The sequence below is a fragment of the Pleurodeles waltl genome, chromosome 4_2 (assembly GCF_031143425.1).
Source record: "Pleurodeles waltl isolate 20211129_DDA chromosome 4_2, aPleWal1.hap1.20221129, whole genome shotgun sequence".
Lineage (NCBI taxonomy): Eukaryota > Metazoa > Chordata > Amphibia > Caudata > Salamandridae > Pleurodeles > Pleurodeles waltl.
In genome coordinates, this window is record NC_090443.1 from 366,630,418 (window position 1) to 366,657,733 (window position 27,316).

The following is a 27,316-nucleotide window of genomic DNA, read 5'->3' on the forward strand; positions in this document are numbered from 1 at the left end:
TCACTGTCTGCTAGGCAGACAGTGAAAAGCTGGCCGGGGCCCTGTTAGGGGACCCCTGCACTTCCCATGCCAGTGGCATGGGCAGTGCAGGGGCCCCCAGGGGCCCCAGGACACCCCTTACCGCCAGCCTCTTCCTGGCGGTGAAAACCGCCAGAAACAGGCTGGCGGTAAGGGGGTCAGAATCCCCAGGGCAGCGCTGCTTGCAGCGCTGCCCTGGCGGATTCGCCCAGCCAGGTGCAAAAACTGCGGGAAACCGCCGGCCCCGGTTTTCCGACCGCGGCTTTACCGCCGTGGTCAGAATGGGCTTAGAAGCACCGCCAGCCTGTTGGCGGTGCTTCCGTCATTCTGCGCCCTGGCGGTCCAAGACCGCCAGGGTCAGAATGACCCCCAAAGTCTCTTTCAAGCACAAAGTACCTGGTTCGCATGAAAAAGCTCCGCAAAGGGCCGCAGAGGAGGAGAAGCATGGAAACAAAGGGGTGTGCGTTGATTTCTCGGGCCGCACACGGTCGATGGGTCGTTTAGTTTCCATGCAGGGACGGCTGTGCGTCGATTTCTGGGATTTCTCGGTCATTGATCCTCTTTGGGTTGCGGGGTTTTCAGAAGCCCCAGGGTCTGTGCGTGGAATCCTGGGCTTGTGACAAGCTCTGCGTCGTTCCGGTGGGCATTGAGGGGAAATTTCTCCCGCACAGCAGGCGCTGCGTCGATTTCCCCTCTGGAAGTCAGGCTGCGTCGTCCCAGGTCGGATGTACGTCGATCCGGAGGGCCGTGCATCGAAGTTCCGGTCGCAACGCAGGCACTGCGTTGATCTTTACCTTGCGAAGTCGAACTTCGTCATTCTGGTTCGGCGTGCGGTGAATTTCTCACCGTGGGACAGGCTGTGCGTCAGTTTTAGCAAGCTGTGCGTCTAATTTTCGCCGCACACGGAGTCCAGTTGCAAGAGAGAAGTCTTTTTGGTCCTGAGACTTCAGGGAACAGGAGGCAAGCTCTATCCAAGCCCTTGGACAGCACTTCTTCACCACAGCCAGGGAGCAGCATGGCAGCAGGGCAACAGCAAGGCAGCAGTCCTTCACAGAAAGCCGTCAGGTGAGTCCTTTGGGCAGCCAGGCAGTTCTTCTTGGCAGGATGCAGGTTCTGGTTACAACTTTCTTCTCCAGGAAGTGTCTGAGGTGGTAGGGCAGAGGCCCTGATTTTATATCCAAATGTGCCTTTGAAGTGGGGGAGACTTCAAAGAGTGGCTTAGAAGTGCACCAGGGCCCCTTTCAGTTCAATCCTGTCTGCCAGGGTCCCAGTAGGGGGTGTGGCAGTCCTTTGTGTGAGAGTAGCCCCTCCACCCTCCCAGCCCAGGAAGACCAATTCAAAATGCAGATGTATGCAAGTGAGGCTGAGTTTCCTGTGTTTGGGGTGTGTCTGAGTGAATGCACAAGGAGCTGTCATCTAAACCCAGCCATACGTGGATTGTAAGGCACAGAAAGATTTAAGTGCAGAGAAATGCTCACTTTCTAAAAGTGATATTTCTAAAATAGTAATATCAAATCCAACTTCACCAGTCAGCAGGATTTTATATCACCATTCTGGCCATACTAAATATGACCTTCCTACTCCTTTCAGATCAGCAGCTACCACTCAAACAATATATGAGGACAGCCCCAATGTTAGCCTATGAAGTTAGCAGGCCTCACAGCAGTGTAAAAACGAATTTGGCAGTTTTACACTACCAGGACATGTAAACTACATAGGTACATGTCCTGCCTTTTGCCTACACAGCACTCTGCCCTATGGGTAACCTGGGGCATATCTTAGGGGTGTCTTATATGTAGAAAAAGGGGCGTTTTAGGCTTGGCTGGTACTTTTAAATGCCAAGTCGAAGTGACAGTGAAACTGCACATACAGGCCTTGCAATGGCAGGCCTGAGACAAGGTTAAGGGGTTACTTAAGTGGGTGCACAACCAGTGCTGCAGGCCCACTAGTAGCATTTAATCTACAGGCCCTGGGCACATATAGTGCACAGCACTAGGGACTTATAAGTAAATTAAATAGTCCAATTGGGTATGATCCAATGTTACCATGTTTAAAGAGAGAGAGCATATGCACTTTAGCACTGGTTAGCAGTGGCAAAGTGCGCAGAGTCTAAAAACCAGCACAAACAATGTCCAAAAAGTGGAGGGAGGCAGGCAAAAAGTTAGGGGTGACCACCCTAAGGCTGTTAGGTCTAACACAATTGCAAAAAGTTTGTTATGAATTCAACTCTCTCTTAAGTAATAGGGATTTACTTCAGCTTTCAAATAACAAAGCTAAATTCTGTTTCAGTGCTAATATATTGGGTAGACTTTTAGCAAATGATCTTCATATCAAACATGAAAATCAAATTAATGTAATTCATGATTCTAAAGGCAAAATTGCGGTCACTCACAAAGAAACTGTTAATTAATTTTCAGATTATTACTCAACATTATTTAACAACCCTACTTTCACAAATACTCTTTGCATTGATACATTTTTTGATTGTGCTGGCTTACCTAAAATTTCTCAATCAATTAGAGATAAAATGGATTGACCGATCTCTCATGAAGAGATTGATTCAGTTATCAAGTCCCTTAAATCAACTCCCCTGGACCATATGGTATCCCTCCTGAATTTCATAAAGAATTTCCTCCCTCCTTCTAACACACCTATTTAAAATGTGTACTCATTTTAGTAATACTGAAGTAACCTATGGATCTTTCCCTGAAGCATTAATTATTGTTCTCCCAAAACCCCAAAAGGATCCTAATAAACTAACAAATTGTCGTCCAATCTCCTTAATTAATCAAGATTGCAAACTTTATGCAAAAATATTAGCAACTAGATTATCCTCTGTATTGGATAACATTATTCATGTTGATCAATCTGGATTTATGAAAATGAGACACTGTGTGAACAACACTAACAACACTAGATTATTATTCAATATAATTGAAGCTAGTCCGTAATTTGCTTTTCCTTCTGGTGTTCTGGCACTTGATGCTGAGAAAGATTTTGATAAGATATGTTGGTTTTATTTATTTCATACCATATCCCCTCTTAATTTTGGCAGATCATTTATTCACATGACTTCAGCATTATATTCAGGCCCTTCTGCCAGACTCTCTATTAATGGCCTATTTCTATCAATTTTCATCTTTATCGAGGCTCTAGACAAGGTTGTCCCTTATCCCTGTTGTTTTTCCTCCTGGCTATTGAACTCCTCCTCTCTGCTATTAGAAATTCTAATGAAATTGAAGGGGTGTGTGTCAAAGATTTTACAATTAAAACATCAGCATATGCGGATGATGTGTTGCTTTATATTAGTAAACCGGAATCTTCAATTCCTCATCTGTTACATCTAGTTCCTACACATTCTTTAGTTTCATGATACACTTTAAACACTAATAATACTGAATGTTTTCCTTTAAATATCCAATGTACCTGATTTGCTTCCTAACAATTATATTATGTGGCAAAAATCTAAACTTAAATACCTTGGTATTTTATTTTCTCACTCTATTAATCAATCCATCACTTTGAATTGTGATGATATTATTAAACATATTAAAGATAAATTCCTTCTATGGTCCTCATTACATTTGTCTTGGTGGGGGAAAATTGATGCTATAAAAATGGTTAATAGTCCTAAAATATGTTACCTCTTGCTATATTTCCTACTGAGACCCCTATAAAGTTCTATAAATCTATAGATAAACTCATATCTAACTTTATTTGGAATAACAAACCCTCCTGTATCAGCTATAAAAAAATTACAATTTGCTAAGATTAATGATAATTTTGGTTTACCTGATTCTTGTAACTATCATAAAGCGTTTATTTTACAAAAGGGTTCCTTTTGATGGAGTCACATAGAACCTAATAAATCACCTTAGTTGCTTATTACAGAACAAAGTTTGCTAACACCCTTCCCTTTACCTGCACTATTATCCATGTCCAAATCAAACATCTTCATTTAATCATCAGCCATTATTAAGTTCACTAAACTAGTTTTGCATGACTTAGATTCTTTTTTTCAAACCCCAATGTAACTTACCTCCAATATGTCATTGTGGTATAATCCATTAATCAAACTTGTGCTCTCAACAGAGTTTTGGCAATCTTGGATAAAGACTGGTATTGTATATTTAATATATATATATATATCATAATAATTATTTGTATCTTTTGATGAATTACAACAACAATTTCAACTACCTCCTTTAGAATGTTCCAAATATGACATTTTATGTAATTCAATTCTAGATTAATTTTCTAATAATGTACCGCAGAGTGGCACCTACGATCTACAAATTTATATTTAAGCAGTAGCTGGAGATAATATTAACACTCTTGACATTTTGGAATACTGAGCTAAACATCTCTCAGTTCCACCACATATGGAAGAAAACCTGGTTATCTAGTATTTCAGATTGGTTTTCTGTTTCTATACACCAAACTAACTCATTTATACTATTTAATTGTTTATGGACTCCTTTACAGATGTTTAGAGCAAAGCTTTTACACTCCCCAATGTGTGGTTCTCTTCAACACATTATATGAATGCAAAATCATTTCTAAGTTTTGGAAAGACGTTTGGGACATTATTACAAAAGTATTTACAATTTCAGATGATCTTTCTTATATGGTGATTTGTGAATCTAGCTTACATTCAACAAAAAAGTTGGATCTAAATAACAAACGATTTGACTTTCTTTTATCTGCTGCTTTAAAATTAATCATTACTAATTGGAAGGAAGCTTCAGCATTATCAATCCAGGCATGATGGTCATGGATCATTTTTACTAGCGGAGCAAATTTAACTATTTTGGGTGGTATACTTAATTCATCTAATTATCAATCATTTTGGATTTCATTCTATTCATAAACAAGTTTTCATAATTTGTTGCATAAGTAACACATATTTTAGCTATATGAAACGATAACTTAGTAGCTCTTATTTATTCATTACATATTGAAGTTTTATTTTCTAATTTATATTTACAGTAACACATAGCAATTCAAAGAAGCTTTATTGCGGCTACAAGAGCCAAAAAAGCGCGAGCAGTAATAAATACAAATAAATGCACATGATAAAATAAAATTGCAGGTAAATATGGTGATAAAAGGGAATGAAATATAAATAAAAATTAAAATGGAATAAAAATGAGATAGAATAAAATGGAATGAAATTAGAAAAAATGAAATGAAGTGAAATGCACTCTGCAGGATTTTGGGACAGTCTTATTTGGAGTCTTTGTCCAGGAGAGTTTTCCCTCTAATAAGCCAACTAGCTCCGAGGAATTTGGCGATAGCGATCACTAGCGTTGGCCTGGTGTCTGATCTAAGGATTCGCAGAGCTAGCGCAGAGCAGCGTGCTCCCAGTAGTCTGCATGCCGGGGCCAGCCATTTCCTACGGGGGGCAGTATACGCGGGGCATGCAAAAAGGAGGTGAGGGAGATTCTCCACGGGGGCTTTGCAAGCAGGGCATGCGGTGGATTCGTTGTGTGACCAGCTGCTGGTGAAAAGTCTTAATGGGAGTGTTCCAATGCGGAGCTGGAAGTACAGTTTCCTTTCCCTTGGGGCCGTGATTAGGTCCCAAAAAGTTTCGTACTTGCATGACTCTTTTAGGTTGGCAAAGTCACAAGATAATGTAGTGTGGAGTGCAGCCCGAGTGTCTTCGTTGTTGGCCCTTTGCCAGTAAAGTTTCTTTAGTTCGCTTTTCGAGGGAAAGACTGACGTGGCTGGTGAGTTCCAGAGATCATCGAGCCCGATAGAGTGGAGTAAATCCTTGATGGATCGTAGCCAGGGGATTCTGTGCAGGTGGTCGGCTTTTAGGATGACCTGTAGAGCTTCGGTGAAGATGACAAGTTCCGGAGTGGTCCAGAGACGCCGCCAGTACAGCAGAGGTCGCAGGCGGGCTTTGTGACCAATGCGTTTGATGCCGAGGTCCTTGAAAAGAGGGAACAGTGGGGTGCTTAGCGGAAGGGACACAAGGTTTCTTAAGAAGTTGTTTTCAGCAGTGGTTAGGTCTTGGGTTTTGGTATAACCCCAAAGTTCAGCCCCGTAGAGCGCTGAGGAAACTGCCTGGGCTTCGTATAATTGTAATGCTGGGCGAATTGGTTTTGTGTGTGAGAGGTGGAAGTTTTTTAGTAGAGCCCCAGTTGTTTGTCTTAATTTAAGGGCTTGTTTTCCTATGTGTGGCTTCCAGGACATGTTGTCAGTGAGTGTTATGCCCAGGTAGCTGAAAATGCCCACCTTCTCGAGTGAGGAGCCCCCAAGAGTAAATTTCCGTTTGAAAGATCTGTGGGGATTAAGGGTCATTAGTTTGGTTTTCGTTGCGTTGATTTCGAGTCCCTGGGATGAACAGAAATGCTCGAAGCACGCAAGGAGTTTCCTTAGACCACTAGGGGTCTTAGATATCAAGAGAGTGTCATCGGCAAAGAGTAAGACTGGGATTTTTTGTGTGCCAAGTGAAGGTGCGTCAGCCTGCAGTCTGAGGAGGGAGGGGACAATTTCGTTGATGTACAGGGAAAAGAGGGTCGGGGCAAGTACGCAACCTTGCCGCACACCCCTAGAGACGTGGATTCTATCGGTAAGTTGGCCCTTGTTGCCCCACCTGACTTGTGCGTAGTTGTCCTCGTGGAGTCGTATCAAAATGGCAAGGATGTGTTCCGGGATTCCCATCCGAGAGAGAGTGACCCACAGTTTGTTGCGAGGTACTAGGTCAAAAGCAGATTTGAGATCCACGAAAGCTACATAAAGGCTGCCTTTACCGATGAACACTGTTTTCCAATATAATAATAGGAATCTGAGGGCTTGATCAGTGGTGGAAATCTTCTTTCGGAAACCGGCTTGGAGGGGGCTAAGGATATCGTGGTCAATTATCCATTCTTCTATCTTCCCTAGGAGGCAGTGGCAGAAGACTTTTTGGACACAGTCAATTAGACTAATGGGTCTATAGTTACAGGGAAGAGATCTGTCGCCCTTTTTAAAGATTGGAATAACAATGGCCGCTTTCCAAGAGTCGGGAATTGGCGCCCCAGATGCTATTGCGTTAGCTAGAATGGTGAGATATCTTGACCAGGATGCTAGGTCTGTTGAGAATAGGTCTGCTGGGACGCAGTCTGAACCAGGGGCCCTGCCGCGTTTTAGAGTGCTTAGAGAGTAAGTTATATCACTTTGGGAGAACAACAGGGGTGCTGCGGTGGTTGGTGCTAACGAGTGAAATAGGAGGGGGCCCGTACAAACAGAGGTGGGGCTATCATGATCAGGGGAGTACAGACTACTAAAGTGGGCTATCCAGTCTCTTGGGGCAATATTGGTTGTGATGTCCAAACCACTGGTTTCTGGGCCTCGCGCTGCCAGGGACCAGAACAGACTATAATTTCTCTCGCGCACAGCGTCGCTGAGTGATGTCCACCATTTGCTATCTTGATCACGCTTGGCTATGCATATTGCAGATTTATAGGACTTCCTAGCTACGCGGATGGCGATGGGGTCCTTGGATTTAATGGCTTGAACTAGGCGCTTGTTTAGGGACCGGCACGTTTTGTTGAACCAGCGGTGCCTGGCTTTGGGTCGTTTGTCGTCGTGGGCTGGGGGTGCTGAGAAGTGGGTTGCGATATCCCTAAAGCAGGAGGTGTGGATTGAGCTAATTTCCTGGTGGGGTGTTGCAGAACCTGCCTCTAGGTCCCTTAGTGTGGATTTTAGGGTGTTGTTGGCAGCATTGATGAGTGCGGGCCGGGCCACAATATTGACCCATTTTAGGTGTCTTTTGTTGTTGGCCAGGTTAATACCCTCGGGTGCTACTGCTGCGGGGTTAGACGTGGCTGGGAGGTTACCTAGGGCTAATGTGTGGACAGAAAGAGGGTTGTGATCACTTTCGGTCCTTTCGATGATTGTCATATCGATGACTAGAGGCCATAATCTTATATCGAATAGGCAATAATCGATTCTGCTGGTGTGGTTCGTTTTGTTGTATGTGTGACTACCGTTGGTGTCTGAATTAGTTCTGCCATTTAGCGCCCTGAGTCCAAACTCCATGGTCAATGATTTTACCTGAATCGCAACCGACGTCCACCTTTTGATGGGTGCAATGGACAGGGCGGGGCTAGACCAGACTTGATCTTCCTCGCGGGTGGACCTGAGATCGTCCCAGTCAAGGGGTTCGAATGTGACGTTGAAGTCCCCAGCCACAATGGTTTTATGATGGCGGGGATAATTTTGTAAGAGGGCTACGAGGGCTCAGAGGGTTTTGGAGACTTGACCCCCCCTGACCCCTCGAGCGTAGATATTAAAGATGTTCACCACAGAGTCAGGCCCAAAGGATAGACGAAGGCCTAACAGGTCGGGAGAGGCGGTAGGTAGCTGTGATATATGGCAGCTAAGTGATGTTTTGATCCAGATGGTCAGACCCCCTGAGGGCCTGCCTCTCGTGCTGGCCACAGCGGGGATGTGGAAATTTGAGTAGCCTGTTCGGAAGAGTGGGTCGAGTGACCATGTTTCCTGTAGGAGACATATGTCGTGTTCGTCAATAAATGAGGAGAAGGATGGAAGGGGAAGAATAGATTTCAGACCTGCCACGTTCCATGAGACAAGTCGTACCCCAGATTGTGACTGAGTTGTCCTACCTAAATGCACGGGGTTTTTGAGGTTGGCTGTCAGGGGTTGGTTTGGCAGATGTGGCTGGGGGAGCAGGGATGGGTTGATGCCAATGTTTGCCCGTGAGGTTTGTGGTGGTTGGTGATGTTCCTCTGTTGGAACAGGCCTGGTCCTGATCAAGGAGATGCTTGCGGGCCTAGACAGCAGCTCTAGGTTTGGTGGGCAATGTGCCTGCAAGATGGGTGGAGCATCGTTGTCATGATTGCTCGGTGAGCCGGAAATGGTCGCGGTATCATGGGTAGGGGGGTGAATACATGGACAGACAGTGGTGGGGTAAAAGGAGGATCTGGGGGTGATGGATGTTGGAAGGTTGCAAGGTTTGCCTGCATAGATTTTAGGTGGGGCTGTGAGTCAATCATGTTTACCAAGAGGGGATAGGTTTTCTGCCGGGTGGTAACTCGGGCGTTCCTCGTGGAGCGTGGGTGACCTGGGCTGTTTAAACTGGATGCGTGAGTGTGCAGGTGGGCTTGTTCTTGCGTCTAGGGCCACCAGATTGTTCGCCATGGTCCTGTTCTTGAGTGTCAGTTTTAGGATATCAAAGTGAGTTCCCGGGTCTGGCCGTCGTACTATGGTAATTAGGTCCTCACGTATTATGGATCGGCAGCCTCTAACATGGCGAATCCAGTGGATTGCCTTGTTTTTGATAGTAACACATAGCAATGTTCAATATAGAGGTGCTTCTATTATATTATGGGTGTTTTGCAATTTTGATTCTATACCTTTTTCGGTGCTCTCTTCTGTATAGTCTCTCATTAAGGGTCCGATCACAAGCTTGGCAGACGGGAACACCCGTCCACCAAACTCCCTACGGGGTGATCGCCGCCCTGCTGGCGACCTCCCCATCTGCGCCATTACGACTATCCTACTGGTTTCCCAATGTTTCCCTGGGTCAGCCCAGTGGGAAAGTAGCAGCAGCATTGTCGTCGGCTCATAATTGAGCCAGCAGCAATGCTACTGCATGCCCTGGGGCAACAGCACCCTCGAAATGCACACTGTCTGCACAAGGGTGTTGGGCTGGGGTCAGGGGGACCCCTACCAGGCCCATGCCTCAGATATGGGCAGTGCAGGGGTCCCCTGTGGACCCCTGCACGTGGTCTGAATACAACCTGCACCCACCGTCAGCCCATCAGGATCAAAGATCCTGGCGAGGATAGCAGTGGGTTGGCGGGTCTGCCCACCAACCTCATAATATCGCGGTAAGACCGTCGCAACTTGTGTGGTCCGACTGCCACCGCAGCCGCCAATGCCATAATAAGGCCCTATATCATGCAATTCAATAAAATAGTTTGAGCTAAAAAAAAATCTGGATTTGTTGAGCACACTTATCACCCTTGATAAGCCTTTCAGCACCCCAAAATATCTATCTGAAAAACTCATGGCATCCAGAGGTTCTGACCTTCGTTGGAGAGCTAAATCCTTCTTCCTAAATCCTCCGAGGCTCAGCAAACAGAAAATAAATTTCAGATTCTTCTTAAAAAATGCATCAAGTATATGGAGCTCAGTCACCCCATAGATCAGCACCAATTTCTCTTATGAAGCCTATTTAATTAATTATCCGGCCTTATGGATAGTTCCTCCTAGAGAGATACACTCTCAGTGACTGTATACATCATGTTTTCATTGTTGTAAATCCCTTTGGCTCAGTTAAACTGTCTGTACTGAACTCCCTGAGACTCTGTCCTGGACTTTCCTCTCTGATCAGGCCATTCTTTGTTGAAAATGTATATTACAGTTTTCTGCACGCTATTCTCTTGTGGTTAATAGTCATATGGAATTTCCCTCACTACTGTATATTTGTTTTTCTCACTGTAAATCATTCTACCACCCCCAGGTCTAATACATGCTATAAAACTGCAAATAATTAGTTAACAGAGGAGCAACCCAAATCATACACTGTGTACAAGCTGCCAAGGAAAATGATTGGACAAGTTCACACAGAAATGACAGCAGAGCAATCCAATATCCACTGATCCACACAGGAATGACAGAGGAGCAACCCAACAATCACTGATTTTCTGGCATAGAAGCAGAAAGATCTAAAGAGGGCTGACAGAGGTGAAAGAAGGGGACCTCACAGGCATGCACAGGAGAAATACCAGCCATAACAGATGTTGATTAGGGAATGGAAGATGCACTTTCCACAGACATGATTTAGTTGCAATGAGGTGAGCAGGTCCACTGAATTAAACTAGGCAAACTGACAAAGGGCAAACACACGTGCCAAGGCAAGGAGGTCACATTCAGACCTTTATAATTGCTAGTAACATTGCCAGGTTGAGTTCTGTGTTTGCTTCCATGGGCCAGCAAGCAAAATTCATGAATCTGGACACCTTCTGGAAACAAATCACATTTATGAGAAAAGCTGGACCTCACCTTGGCACTTTAGTAACGTAAGCAATGGTCAATGAGCACAGCTGATGGCGATGACTCATGTCTTCGGTGCTTCTAACATTTCTCCATTAAATGAGACTCAGAGATAACTGTCATAATCTCTCTCCAAAAGAATGATCCACTAGTCATAGGATTTTATATTGTTATGTAATCACAAAACTGCATATATCAAATTAAAGCAATAGCTAGAGTGACAGGCTTGGAAACAAATGTGTCTTAATGAAATGGTACTATTGCCTTGTTTTAAGTGTTCCTTTATTCTTACCTTCTTCCAGCTACACTTCAAGAACTGTAATGTCAATTTTCATTTCACCTATACTTTTCTCATACCACTATTACTGAGGAATTAGCCAAGATTTTAGAACAAATTAAATACTTCAGATGTGACAGAGAGGCATACACATTTATACTATCTATAGTTGTCCACCATTGGGTGGATTCTGGGGATTGCTTTCATTCCAGGTAATATTTAAGAAAATGTGCTGCTTCTGGATATCACTTTTTTGGTTCTTAGGGGTAACTCCAAAAAGACATATTGCATACAATTTAGAGTACCAGGAAGGTATCAGATTGGCCATTCTCTATTATGATTCATTTGAACTTTGGTAAAATAAAAACACTGCTTAAGTTGTTCATTAGTTTCCTAATGTTCGTTTTCTTTTTCATTTCTCTGCATTTAAATATATTGACTAACTCTTGGTATTTGTAACATGTTATAACTAAGGCCCCGATTTGGAATTTGGCAGTCGGACCAACAAACCACCAATACGGCGGTTGGGAGGACACCGCCAAGCCTCTGGGATTCCCACTGCCATTTTACAACACTACTGCGGGCTGGCGGTAATGTCTGTGGCGGTGTCACTGTGGCGGCATGCTTCGGAGAGTGAAGCACATGCTCCCTCTTCCCTGCCTTTTCACAGAGCTTTTCATGGAGGAGTCCGCATCATGAAAAGTTCGGCAAAAAGGCAGGTCGTGTTCAGCACGGTGGTGCCGGCATTGCCTCCACTGCAATTGACCATGGCTTTCTCTACCACTGCAGGATCCAAGATCCTGGCCGTTGAGACAGTCTTGTGGCGGTTGGACTACTATCTTTGTAATCTGGCGGTCAGACCACAGTTGAGGTGGCGGTTGGACCACCACTGCAGGTACAGCGCTCCCAGGACCGCCATACTCGTAACCAGTCCCTAAGTTATTAAGATCTTAACCAAAGGTTTAGAAATGTTGCATTACAAGTTTACTGGAGAGAACTGAGGTAACCACCAGATTTGGTATAAACCAACACTTTGGGATGAGGTATTTACCTAGTTTAATACATTTTGTTCAATCTGATCTGCTGAAAATGTACATGGGGAAAATGTGGGGTGTGAAGTGTGATTGGAGCACTTATATTTCCAAAATGTGCAGTTACTCTTATTATTCCGATTACTCTTATTACTCCTGTTACTCCTATTACCACATTTTTCAGAATATAGCAGGACTTTAATAATTGAGTCCTTAGTAAACGCTGCACGAGTGAGCGCTGTCGTAGTATACATGACTTACCTGTGGAAGTAATTCACCAGTAGTTTTTATTATATCCTCAAATAGCCTCATCACTGTTAGGAATTTTTTATCATCATACTCGAAGCGATCTCCAAAAATAATGGAGCAGATCACATTGCTCACAGCATTGTTTAGCATGAGATATGGGTCAAATGGACTGCCTGGAAAAGGGAAAGACAGAAATTTTATGGGTCTAAAGGATACAGCACAGCTTCTGATACCAAAAATATGGCCAGTAGATCCTTGGCTCTAGAACTGAAGGAACATGAACAATCTGCCAGGGCAGAACTTGACTCAAGCACTGAAGGGACAGGAACAGGCACCTTGGGGCAAAGAAAATATGGGAACCTAGAAGTAAAGGCTTTGAGTGTATTGATTTTAAGGGCAATTTTGCAAAGTTCGAACAATACCTGGGCAAGACACTGATCTATAATTCTACAGAATAGAAGTGGACAAAATTATGAATTGTGTGCAAAGAACAGAACTGAAATATTTTGTCAACTAAAAGAGAAGGCTTTGGGCCCAATTCACAAAAGTAAACTTAAACCAAAAGTCTAACTTTACTACTAGTAAAGTTAGACTTTTGGTATAAACTTAGACTTTTGGTCTAAGTTTACCCTTGTGAATCGGGTCCATAGTTTGGTGGTTGGCCATCAGAACTGATGGATGCTCTCTACCAAACTTCCTGGTACCTTCAAAAGTACCATTGTGATGGAGGTTCCTCTTAAGATCACCTTTGGACCAGTGACAATTATGAGTTGCATTTATGTGTTGACAAAAGGCAAAAACTAACATTTTAGGGCATACTAGACCCTTATCCGGCGATAGGTTTATCAGACCCTTTAAATCATCCATGGCATGTGCCCTGTCCTTTAGACAGAAGGCAACAGAGAGCTCTGCACATGCATAAACAATTGAGCACTGAATAAAATCATACTAAGGAACAGGTGCTCTTTAGCTCTTAATCCCATCCTTCTGTGTCAGTGAAGGAATGTCACCATCTACACAAATTCAGATGTACACAGAGCCTATCATTTACTTTGCATAAGTCAAGGAGACAAATAGTAGCTAGCCTTTTGAATAAGATATGGGATATTTGAATACTTTGTTATGCCATTTGGCATTTGTATTACTGCAGCCCCTTTCCAACCTTCTTTAATGACATGCTTCATGAATTTCTGGATAGCTTTGTGATTATATGCAGAGAAGACATCTTGATTTATTCCCAAAATGAGCAACATAATTGTTTCCATATATCAGCAAGTCTCACTTCATTATGACCAAGCCACCTCTACTGTAATTTCAGCAAATACAACTTTAATGTCAGTGATTTTAAGTTTTTAGAGTTTATAACAAACCAACTGCATTAAAGAGAGAAAGATCAAGACAGTGAGAGCCCGAAGGTGTGTGATTTACAATCTTTATCTGATGGAGCTTTTTAAGTTGATCGAGACGCATATAGAGTTAGCAATAATAAAACAAAATCAATTTTCACTAAGCCCATTTGTCCACAATGAGAACCGGAATCAGTGAAGTTAAGTTATTTTATTACCAATTAATAAGCAGTCCAGTATATATTAAACAGATATAAGTTTACAGCTGGTAGGTTGAAATATCACAATAGGTTTAGTCTCAGTAGGATACGCAACAAAATAATCACAGCCACAACAATACAGAATCTGAGAATTAGAAATGGATGTTCCTTGAAGAAACTCTGGTTCTCTCTCCTAAACATGAATAATTTCTAAAGTCATCTAACCAGGGTCCTATATTCAAAATAATGACGGTTTATAGAGTGGGGTCTCAAGGAAAGTCAGATATGTGAGGTGTCCGCATAGCGAAGACTTCAGTAGAAATCTTCCATAACTAGAAAAAGTGTTTGGCAAGCAACTTCACCCTTGCAAGAATAAAGAAAGCAGAGAGGTCTGTACCCCTCAAAGCCTAAGATAATCTACTCTCCCTTCTGACAGTGGGAACATTAATTAAAGCAAACAGAACCTTCTGTAACAATCGTATCTCTTCCCATCTCACCAGGGACCAATCATTTTGCTTCTTCTGGTTTGCATTAGCAACATCACTTGAATTCCCCATCCCACAGATCTTGGAAACTTGAGCGTCCCCCATTACACATACGAGATGATTAGAAGGCTTCATCTGCTCATTAGGTCTTCACATTTCTTGCCACAATTTCTCTTCTCAGGCCTTGCTATTAATAAACTAATACATACAACAATACTCATTTTTTTAGGTAACATAACCTTGAGAATAACATCTGCAAAAGAAAGAATATGCCATCCAAGCAAAATACATTTCAGAATTTATTCTTTAGGCAGGCTAACTTTAACTAAACATTTCATGTGCAATTCTAATAGACGATTATGCATGCACACATATGACTTTCAAAATAATTGTTTAACATAAACAAAAGAAATGCATGTTACTTGTGCAAGTACAAATTAAAGTGTTAATATGAACATAAATAATGAATACATGAAAGCAATATAAAATGAATACTAGTGCACACGTTTATAAAGCTTCGTTTCTCAATTGTTACATTTCATTCATGCGTTTGAATGTTCACAAACGTTAATATTATTTATGACGCATAGTAAATAAAATATCAAAAATAACATTGAAGTTGCACAATGATGACATGTAAAGGATGGAGTCGAAATTGCGCTACTCCAATCCCCCCTCTGATGGCAATGTTAGCCATCACCATTACAGACAAATGAATCCTTATCAGATGAGATCAAGTCAAAGCCTTGATGTTTTCAACAAATTTCATCTAGTAATTGCCAGGTGTTTTATGTCATAATAAAATCTACACTGATTCTCCTCCACTTCCATATCCCTTCTAGTTCTTTTCAATACCGACCATGTTGTCATTCCTTCCTTGCTTTTATTCTCCTGTATCCTTTAATGATAATGAACAGACATATCCCACAGATGGCAATAACACAAAAAGGCCTCAAGATAGAGCCCACTATTCCACTTCCTAAGTTTCCAGACCATTTGTCAATCCTTGAAAACCCATCTCCAATTGCTTCCCAAACACATGTGGCTTCTAATTCATTCAAATCTCCTTTCAGATCGGCTATGCTCTTTATGTATTTCTTTAAGTCCTCGGTCTTGTCAGGGATATAGTACGGCATTGTTGGATATTTACCATTTTGTAGACTCCGCCCTCTTTTGCAAGAAAAATGTCTAACGCAAAGCTCTTCTGCAAAAACGTGGATCTCATTTCATTATCTACAGCTAATAAGGAACTTGCTGTACTTGTGGACAATTTATCCACCGTGGTGGAAAACTTTCTAGTCTTGAGATCATTTAATATTATACCTGCAGATGGAGTCACAGCGCCAAAAATATCTCCCACAATTTCAGCACCACTACTACCTCATTTAGTTCTAGTTTTTGTTTCCCATACAGGATCATTCAAATGTTCCACATGATAAATCTTTGGGACCTACACCTAAATAACATGTACCATATCATCCTCTGGGGCAATTTGAAGTATGCATGTTCCCCACAAACAAAATAAACTCCAAGAATAACAGGATCTTGCCCTCCCAAGAACAGAAGCCAAGTTGCTATATACTCAAAAATATGGGCACAATGACTTATATGCATGTACTTAGGCCCATATTTATACTTTTTTTGCACTGCATTAGCGTCATTTATTGACGCAAAAGCGGTGCAAACTCACAACATACAATTATATTTTGTACGTTTGCACCGCTTTTGTCTAAACAAATTACGCAAATGTGGTGCCAAAAAAAGTATAAATATGGGCTGTAGTGTTAAGGGAAGATTTATCTCTACTCACACATAATTTTGTGTTGCTAATCCAGAAGTAGTGCAGGCATAACTCCTAAGTCTTGATGTTTTGCTTCTTCCTCATCCCACTGTCCTTTATATCTCTGATTCTATCCTGTTTTACCCTTTGCATCTATTGCTGTCTTCCTGCCTTCTATTGAATCAAAAGAATTCTACTCAACCTTGGTTAAAGAACATGTCAAATTGTTTCAATTTCAATGTTTAAAATTCGGTTTAGGTTAACAGTTAATTGTCTCCATTGTCTTAGCATGAACATGACAATTCAAATAACTGAGCAAAAGAACTCCCGAAAGTACCAAATCATTATTTGAGTAATAATATTGGAAATCCCCCTTTCTATAAAACAGGCTTAACAGAGGCTACACATAACGCTAAACGTAAGAGGACTATGGTGCTAAGTAATTGCCTCTGCCACAGATGCAGGTAACTGCATACAGACATAACAGTCCATTGCATCTATAGTGTCAACATATTCATAACGCAATTTAAAATAAACAGATGAAGAATAATCTCCTCTAGATGAATCTACATGCGAAGCTTTATAATCTAGTGCATGCCAACTATTATTTGTAGTACTCAGGGTTTTAGGGTATCACTAGGCTTAAACTCAGCTACTGTGGAAAATGTAGGTGAAGATAATCTTACAACAATTCATACTGCAACAATGATAAACAACATCCCTACTAATATATATTTACATCTATTTGTGTTATTAGTTTCCATGACTTCACTAGAACCATTCCATTGACTAGAGATTAGCAGCAATAGGGGCTTCCCTGTTTGTTTCCACTTGTGCAAATGGCAGAACAAAGTTCAAACAATGTGCAATGAAAATATTTCCAGAGTCTTCCTGAGACTTCTCTAGCCCTACTCCGTCTTCTTCTAGATGACACCCTTATGCTCCTCCTGCTGCCTCAGGTCTGTGGAATCATCCTAATTCTTTTTACACAATGTCCTTTTTATTATTTACAAATCAAAGTACAGTTCAGATGATCATGTCAATAATTTTTCAAATCAGTTTATTCACTGGGAATGCAAGTTCACACTCAGTTCAGGTTGCATATCTGATTCATGGAGGCTCAACTAAGATCTCACTCTTGTACTCTAGATCACAGGCTTCCCCTTCACAATCATTATCAGCAAAATATGTCCATTCAGGGCATGGGTGCCTCTGGCATGGTACTCTAGCTCTTTTTGATCTCCTGGGTACAGATTGTTCACTTTCATTGTCACTCAGGCCACAATCCTCAGTATCCTCAATATCCTCTATGGCAGTACTCAGTTCTCGTTCCTTAGGCAATCTTAGGCCCAGATTAAAGAGAAGTGGCACTTCATGTCATGAAGCGTCACTTTTCTTGCGGCCCATTGCGTCCCCCTAATGCCACCATGTGTGTGCCGTATTTAACATATGGTGCACCATGGCACAGGTTAGGGACAATAGCATCATCATTTTTGATGCTGTTATTGTACTTTGCAGGATTAACGGCAAAAATGTTGGTGCTAATCCTGCGAAGTACATAGAAGCCCATTATAAATAATAGTGTGCCTCCTTTCAACACCTGCTTTGTGCAGGAGTTGAAAATGCCGGTAAAAATGGTGCATTAGAATCTCAGAGATTCCACTGCACCATTTTTGCAGGCCCCCTAATGGGGGAACACCCCCTTGCATACATTAAGCCAGGCGCAGGTATAATGTGGCACAATGCATGCATGCGCTACTTTGTAACTATGGTCCAGCATTTCTGCCACACTTGCGCCACATTAGCGCAAAAAAAAATGACGCTAATGTGGCAATAGTTGGCGCTACGCACTTGATCCTAATCTCTTCCTTGCCTTCTTGGAAAGTAGTCCTCAGTCTCTACTCGGTGTGACACAGTACTAGGCCCTTCGTCATGGTCTGAGTCTGGCTCAGGTAGTGACTCCGGCCAAGTCTCCTAAGGTATTAGTTCATCAACCCCCCCCCCTAAGGCTGAGGATGTGCTGTCAATGGAGCCTCAGTACTCTGTGCACCCTCTTCTTGCTGTCTCTCAGTTGTCAGTTGCACTTTAGGAAGAGGTACTGTCACATCATCAAGAGGACACTCAACTCTATGAGTGTGGTCTGCATGAATCTAGTTGGGAAATTCCCATACTTAACAGCAGTATTCGTCTCACATCTCCAGCGCTTAAAGACCGTGCTTTATAAAAGTTTGATTGAGTGACTTTTCCTGGACATTCCCATGTGGCTGCAGCTGCAACGGGCCCACAGGCATCTCAGGCCACACCATACTTCTGCTATACTACGATTTTGGGCTTGTGTTGTTATGCTATGTGTTCATGCCATGCTCTCTAGTGCTGAGATCAAAGACATAAGCTGTCATTATGAACACAGCGGGAAAGACCACCGACCGATGTGGCTGCGGTGAACAGAATCCCGCTGTTGGTGGTGAATGGAAACCTGCCCTATAATGAAGGAAAATCCCAACCCGCCAAAAATCACAAGACTACCACTCCCCGCCATGACTCTGTCTGCGGGATTCCCGGACCTCCCCACCCCGCCACCTCCAAGCACACCCACATCCCGCCCTCCAAATAATGATGCACAAATCACCTCGGCGGACAGTGGAGGCCGGACGACCATTGGTGGCTGTGACCGCCACGGGCGGCAAGTGGACTCAACAGCAAGAAGTGCACACATTGGATAGGCGAATGATCCAAACACCTGACACACATCCAGAACCCCATAAAACAGCCCTAGACACACCCCACAATCCTTTGCAATGAAACAAGGACAAGAAGACAGAGAGCACCAGAGGCAGACAGAGAACGCCAGCATACAGGAGACGCACACAGATCCACAGAAGAGCACCCTCACCTCGTTCCCAGCCCCGACACCATTCACCACACTCACCATGTCCCCCCCAAACATCCATGCTTCACCAAAAGGGAGTTAAGGAACATGGTGGACGAGATTTTGAAGGTGGAGCCACAAATATTCGGGCCGAGGTGCAGCACACACCCATTGCAAGGAAGATGGAGCTGTGGCAGACCATTGTGAACAGGGTCAATGCAGTGGGACACCATCCACGCACCAGGGACGACATCCGGAAGAGATGGAACGACCTGCAGGGCAAGGCCAGGGGCATGACTTCAAGGCACCACATCGCAGTGCAGAACACTGGGGGAGGACCGCCACCAACACCACCCAACTACACTGACTGGGAGCAAAATGTACTGGCCATCCTGCACCCAGAGGGACTCACTGGACTCACTGGAGGAATGGACTTGGGTAAGTCATCAACACATACCCCATATCCACCACACCTGTAATGCATGCACCACCCCAACCACACCCACCAGGACCTACACCCTACCCAGACATCAGCCACTACATCCACCCCCCTGCATGACCACAAACCCACTTACAGGCCCACATCCCTCCCGCTGTGCACAGTCACCCACCCCTGCACGTACCCAAAATGGAACAACACCCCCCACCACAATGCAACCCCACATTGGCGCCAAATGCAATGTCAACCTCACAAAGGCACCCTGGAAGGCCACTGAAAGTAACACCAGCACACATTAGCCCAGTCCTGTTTACCTCAAACGTTCATGCAGATGTAACAGACATGTCTATGTCCCCCAACAAGCACCACCACCCATGCAACCCTAACAGACAGGATAAGGAGTGCCAGTGCCCCCCAGGGAGACAGAGGCACCTCACAGGACACTGGTGAAGGATCCCTGGACACTGATGAGCAGGCAGGCTCCTCACACAGTCCTCGACTCTCACAATGCAGCAGCCCCACCCAGGAACCCACTGTCACCCCTACCACCCAGTCAAGACCAGCAGCCTAGGGCAGGCATCCCCACACCAGAGTAACCAGGCCACAGACTGGTGTAACACAGGTACAGAGGCCACAGTCTCCCACTCCCAACATGCAGGAAGGCGAGGGCCCCAGTACAAGTGATACTGCCAGACCTGTGTAGGGGACACAGGCAAAGGGGGCTAGTGCAAGTTCAAGGGTGGCAGTGGGTCAGGGGGGAGGCCACAAGATGGATGCAGCAGCCCAGGACGTGATATCAGAGGTATTGGGGGCCTACAAACATACCCATGACAGGTTGGCACAGATTGTGTCCACCCTGGGGCACAGTCAGAGGATGCAGCAGGAACACCACCAACAGGCCATGGAGCAGTGGAAAGAGCACAATGCCAGAATGGCCACCATAGCAAGTGCACTGCTGCAGCTGGTCAAAAACCAGTCTGACACCCACGCCAGACAAGAGGCCCCAACAACAGCACCGGACAACCAGCATCAGATGACCCCAGCAGCAGAAACATCCCAGGAACTACCCTCACAGGAAGCACAAGGGCCTACCATGTCATCCCCTGAAGGTCAACAGCAGGCACCCAAACGGACCCTCAGGCCAAGATATGACACTGGAACCCCAGCTAAGAACAAGGCCCCCTCCAATAAGTAACTCTGCAACAATATGCACAGCAACCATCCCACCCAATCACCAACCACACATTGCTAAGAGGCAATATGAAGTACTGTTAGACAAGATGGACCCATCAATACTACCAACAAGGCTGCCACCATGTTTGTCTTGAGGACACCCCCCCTTATGACTTGGCATCACTGTAAATAGCACTATTCCCTCACTTCAACCAATAAAACACATTTCACACCTGTAACACTGTCCCCTGTGTTACATTGTAAACAAAGTGAAGCATGGAAGCAACTGGCAGAGAACAACTTTATTGTCAAATCTGTGCATGAAAGGAGTCCTGTGTACCTAAATGGTGGCAAGGAGGAAATGCATATTTTTTTCAGTCAGTACCATGCAGAAGTGGGCCATGTTTCGCCTATCATTAACAACCCCCCTATATGACTGAGCACACTGACAGTATTAGTCACAAACCCCAATGACAGGCCCAAGTCTCACACAGTTACTGGAAGTAGAGTTGTATCAGTTGGTTCCTGGAATTGACATCTTCCCCTTCCTCATCATCACCATCACTCTCCTCACCTCTTTGAGGTAGCTGATCAGGACCTACAGCACCCTCCACCTCCAAGAGGGGGATAGAATGTCTCACTGCCACGTTGTGCAACATGCAGCAGGCCACCACTATTCTACACACCTTATCAGGACCATAGGCCAGGGAACCCCCAGAGATATGTAGACAACTAAATCTAGCCTTCAGGAGACCTATAGTTCGCTCTATTACCCTCCTAGTACGTACATGGGCCTCATTGTAATTCCTCTCTGCATCCATCCTGGGATTCCTCACTGGTGTCAGGAGCCAATGCAAGTTGGGATAGCCAGAATCACCTAGAAAACGGTGCAATACAGAGTTGTCATTGTCATGCCCCTTAGTCAGACAGGCTGGTTTTCTGCAATGTGTTAGTTAGTGACAGGCACACTTACCTATGATCCACCCTCTGCCCTCTTGGAGTTGTTCCATCTTCAGTGGCACACTACTGTTCCTCAACACAAAGGAATCATGGACTGAACCTGGAAACATGGCATTCACATGTGAGATGTACTGGTCTGCAGTACATACCAATTGGATGTTCATGGAGTGAAAGTTCTTTCTGTTTCTGTACACCTGTTCACTAACTCTTGGGGACATGATCGGTATGTGGGTGCCATCCATGGCACCTATGACATGGGGTATGTTGGCAAAGGCATAGAATTCAGACTTGTTAGCAGGTAGGTCAGTACTCGGGGAAACCTCACATAGGACTGCAGATGTCGTACAAATGCATTCAGAAATCTTGTCAGTACCTGGCTGAACATTGGCTGTGAAAAACCAGCACCCATGCCCACTGTCACTTAAAATGAGCCTGTGGCCAGGAAATGGAGTGCGGAGAGCACCTGCACTTCAGTTGGAATGGTATGCTGATTGCAATTTCCTGGAGTTAGTGCAGGATCCAGTAATGCACAAAGGTCCTGAATTGTTGCACATGTGAGGTTGTAAGTGATTATGATCTGATGCTCCACCATGGTCCTCATATCCACGAGTGGTCTGTACACCGATGGTGCCCTTCCTCGCCACAAGGGTCGGTACCTACGAGGGGTTACAAAAAGGTGTGATGAAGACACATACATAGGCACACTTGCCATAATTTGTGCACTGCATTGTTCATTGCAGTGTCTCTACAATAACTTCTACCTGACAGATACACAAGTACATCACAAGGAGGGAACAGAGTATTTCATGTTTGCGACAATACTGAATGGACAGAGGCCTAGGTGCTTCATGTGGCTAGTAGGGCCTGCATTGTGAGTAGTAATTAATTCTAGATGCGTAGGTCATGGCAAAATGTCTGCCCACTGTAAATCTGCCCTATCATTGTGGAAGTGACCTCGTACCGCTAGCGGTTGATGTCAAAGCGTAAGGCGGTGTTTACCGCTGTTCGCACCCTCATTGGTTAACATGGATGCCAATGGGGAATCCTGGCGTATCATGATCGCCGACGGCAGTGACGGTGCACACCGCCGGCGTAATGTACGTGCATTTGTCATCGTTTGATCACTTGACTCCCTGATCACGTGCAGACAGGTACTCCACTCTGTGTACTGCTGTGGCCTGCCTCTGGCTATGGATGTGCCTCGTGTTGCAGGGAAAGGGTCCCGGCCTTCACCCAGGAGGAAGTGGAGAAACTAGTTGACGGGGTCCTGCCCCTGTACACAAAACTGTACGGGCGGCCAGAGGTACAGGTGAGTCTGGATTTTGGGGGCACTGTGTGTGTGTAATGGATGGTGTTGATTGCACATGTGTGCACCTCTGAGCCTGCATGGGCCATGGTGCATGGCATGCTGCGTGCGACTGTCCTCTTTGTCTGAGTGTATTGTCCGTCCCATAGTGGACGATTAGCCAGCTGTTCCTATCGTGCAAGTGCCTGACCTCTGTGTCGCCCTTTTAGGTCAGCGCCCACCTGAAGAGGGCACATTGGCATGCCATTGCCAAGGAGGTGCAGACATTGGGGGTCTACAACTGGCGGAGCACCCACTGTAGAAAGATGTGGGAGGACCTGCGGCACAGGGACGCGTAAGATCACTGAAGCCCAGCTGGGGAAGTCCTCCCAAAGTGGAAGAGGTGCCCGTCGGGCACTGACCCCCCTCATGCGATGGATCCTGGTGGTGGCGTACCCAGACCTGGATGGGCGCTTGAAGGCTGCACAGCAGTCACAAGGGGGTGAGTACTCATTTCACATACTTCAGTCTGGAAGGTTGTTTTGGTGTGCATTAGGGTTCATGCTGCTTAGAGGCAGGTACTTTGACTGGTGTCCATCTACTTTATGGTCCCCAAAGGGTCTAGGGGTGTCTTTGTCAGGTTTCACATACATCAGCTGCTTAGGTATTTCAGGGGATGGGTGTAGAGCAGTATTCTGGTCAGTAGTCAGGGGCATGGCCATGGGCATAGTGAACGGTGCTGCCTGTTGGGTGTGTCTTCTGGGTGGGTGTATGTCTGGCCATTATGTACCTGCATTCAGCTATTTACAAGTGTCTCTCCTGTTTTGTCTCCCCATCCCTGTTCTCCTGTGTTGGTTTGGTACAGCATCAACAACCGACACCCATGGGACCTGTGGGTGGGAGGGCGAGGGAAGTTCCACGGGGAGGCTACTACCACAGGAGGTAGTGACTCCGAGACCTCCTCCGATGGGGGCTCCCCAGCGGTGGCGGACCCTAGTGCCCACACCACTACCATGACATCTTCCGCCACCCTCATTCCGTCACCGCCCTCCCTTCTGCTCCCCACTGAGTTGCCTGTGCCCCCGACCCAGAAAGGTGGGCGTCTCCTTCGCCCCAGGCACCTCCTTCCCTGCCCCAGTCAGCCCTGCTGCCCTCACAGAGGAGGCTATTGACCTCCTGAGAACCATCTCTGTAGGGCAGACAACCATCGTCAATGCCATCCAGGGGCTAGCATCAGAGGTGCAGCAGACAAATGCCTATCTGGATGGCATTCACGGTGCTGTGTCTGCCCTACAGAGATCTTTTCAGGCTCTGGCCTCCTCTCGGACGGCAGCCAGTTTCCCTGGCCAGTCCGTCCCTCCTCCAACCTCCTCTACCCCTTCCAGCACCCCACTCCCATCACCTGTCCAAGGCACACATTCAGACACCCAGTCAAGCACATCAACACACAAGAAACACAATTCAAAACACAAGCATCACACCTCCCACCACAAGCATTCACACAGCCAACACACATGCACACACAACATCCACTTCCCCCAGTGTGCCCACCTCTTCCGCCTCCCTGTCTGTCCCCTCTACATCCACACCCTCATGCACTGCACCGTCACTCACTGTAGCTGCTCCTCTTCCTGCACTCACCACAATAGCAGACATCCATACATGCACCCCATACACCACACCTGGACTCACAACCACTACTGTAGTTGACACATGCAGTACACTCACCAGACTTGCATACACCCACACAACATACATCCACACTAGCTGTCTGTCTTCTCCCACTGTGTCTACCGCCCATCCTCCCAAAACACACAAACGCACCAAGACACCCACCCATCAGACATCCACCACACCAAGGCATACTGACCAGTCACCTGCACCCACTACACGCACCCCTACACACCACATACATCCACACCCTCTGCCTCCACTCCCATGCCCTCATGCACGCCCACCCCCAATTGTTCCGAAGAAACTTTTCCTCTCCCGTGCTGAGCACTTCCAACCCACTGGCCCACCCCTTCTTGTCCCCAGACGTGCTGACCTCCTTCCCCTTTCCACTCCTTCCACATCACAGCCCACCCCTGTCCAACCTTCACATTCCCGTGCCCCTTACCCAGATAAGAAAAAGGCCCAGACTGAGCCTAGGCCATCTAGCTACACCCGATCCAAACAGCCCCCACCCCTTCAAAGGACAAGCCCACCCCCCCTCCACCTTCCAAACGTAAGTCCAAGGCCCACCCCCGTTGAAAATCCCCACCCCCACCACCCGCTGCCCCCCTTCCGTGAGGTGCCTGGATGGCCATATGTTGCCCCATTAGGTGGAGTACCATGCACTTGTGGGAGTCAGGTTGGGCCCGTTGTGGCCCATGACAATTGTCGCCATACGGACTGGCCATTGGCCCTGTTTAGACTGTTTGGCTTCACATTAAAGTTTCTGTGTTACCTGTGTTTCGGTTGCACGCCATTGAACCCTGGTCTTTGTTTTCATTTTATATGGGTGTGGGGCACTTGTATGTACTATGGTCAAGTTGGAATAGCCTTGTGTTGGGTAAGTACCTCTTGCTGTGGGGTGTATGGGTTGTGCTGCTGTGGTGGGTTGGGGGGTCGTTGCAGGGTGGGTGGAGTGGGTGGGTATGTGACCTTTCTTCCCTTGTTCAGTAGGTTGCGGTACTACCCGTCGTCGTCTTCGCCGGCAGTCTCGGTCGTGGAGGTATATGGCAAGGAGTAGGGCTGGCGTGATCTGCAGCTCTCTATCCATGTCTGTTTCGGCGCGTTGTGGGGGCCTCCGGTGAGTGTTTCCTTATATTTGGTTCATTTCCACCTGGCTTTGCGTGGCGCTGGTTCCCACCCCAGAACTGGCGGTCGGACTGGTGGTTCATTATTTGATGGGCGGGTTGGGCCTTTACGTCGGCCTGTGGGCGGACACTGCCATTGTCGTCGGCACTCCTCTTGCGGGATGCCTGTGTTTTGTGTGGTTCATTATTTGGCGGTCCGGCCGCTCCTCTGTTGGCGGTTTCTACCGCCACCACCGGCAGCAGGGAATGGACCACCATGTTCATAATGAGGTCTATAATGTCAGACAGTACACCCCTTTCTTTGCCCTCTGGCACGTAAAGAGTAATGCCTGTTAAAATCAGCCACAGAAAAAGAAGCAATACCATTTCCCATGAGTCTTTCACAGAGCCATACCATTTCCATAACACTAGGGGCCTCATTTACATGGTCCATGGCAAAGGGCGGCACAGCAAGTACATTTCTGTACCGCCCTCCGCCACAAGGGCAGAAATGCACCATATCTACAAGATTTGTTTGAAACATTTCAGCACTCCATCTATCATCCTTTTGTGTTGCTAAAGTGGGAAGGGTATGCCCAGACGTGGGTCTCGTGCTCCCTGTGCCACTAGATTCAAGCTAGCCTGGTGATACTCTGAAACCGGTCCCAGGAGGCTTGTTTCCAATCCAGGGAGGACCTGGTCTGGCAGTTCGGGCTGAACTTTTCCCATGGTGAACAGGTTCAAGACTGATTTGCATATGGCTGCGTCCAAACTGCGGTGGCATGGTGAGCAAAAGAATGATGGATTAAACCCAGATCTGTGACAGGGAGTCAGTGTTTGGAAAGTGTTGGAAGGTCGAGGATGAGTCTTTCCGCTGAGTTTTGTATTGTCTGGATTCTCTTCAGGAGGATTGTAGTAATTCCTACATAGAGTGTGTTTCCATAGTCCAATCTGCTGGTGATGAGGGACTGCATGACGGGCCTTCTAGAGCTGACTGGGAGCTACCAGAAGATCTTGCGGCGCATGCAAAGAGAGTGGAAGTAGGCGGATGAGACTACGTTGACTTGTTTCTACATGAATAGCTTGCTACCCAGGATGATGCCGAAGTTGTGGGTCTGTTGGGTCTGGGGAGTTCTGCAGGCCGTCATGCGTTATTCCATGGCAAGGTGTTGTTCCCAAAGATGAGGACTTCTGTTTTGTCTGTCTTGAGTTTGAGACAGTTGTCCTTCATCCAGTCAATGACGTTCATCATGCATCTGTGGAAGTTATCTCTGGTGGTTGAGGGGTCTTTGGGGAGTGAGAGGTGGAGCTGGGTGTCGTCGTGATATTAGATGATGTTGAGTCCGTATGATCTGATAATGTCAGCCAGGAGGTTATGTAGGTGGTGAAGAGGGTAGAGCTGAGGGACAATCAA

The 27,316-nt window shown here is 45.7% G+C and overlaps 1 protein-coding gene across 1 annotated transcript in view; it reads right to left on the reverse strand.

Annotated features, from left to right (window-relative positions):
• LOC138292727 (cytochrome P450 2D15-like) overlaps positions 1-27,316 on the reverse strand; it is a 496,310-nt gene that overhangs the window by 400,443 nt on the left and 68,551 nt on the right. The window contains exon 4 of the mRNA XM_069231465.1: positions 12,598-12,758. Within this exon, the coding sequence (XP_069087566.1) occupies positions 12,598-12,758 (161 nt within the window). The remainder of the gene's footprint in view (positions 1-12,597; positions 12,759-27,316) is intronic.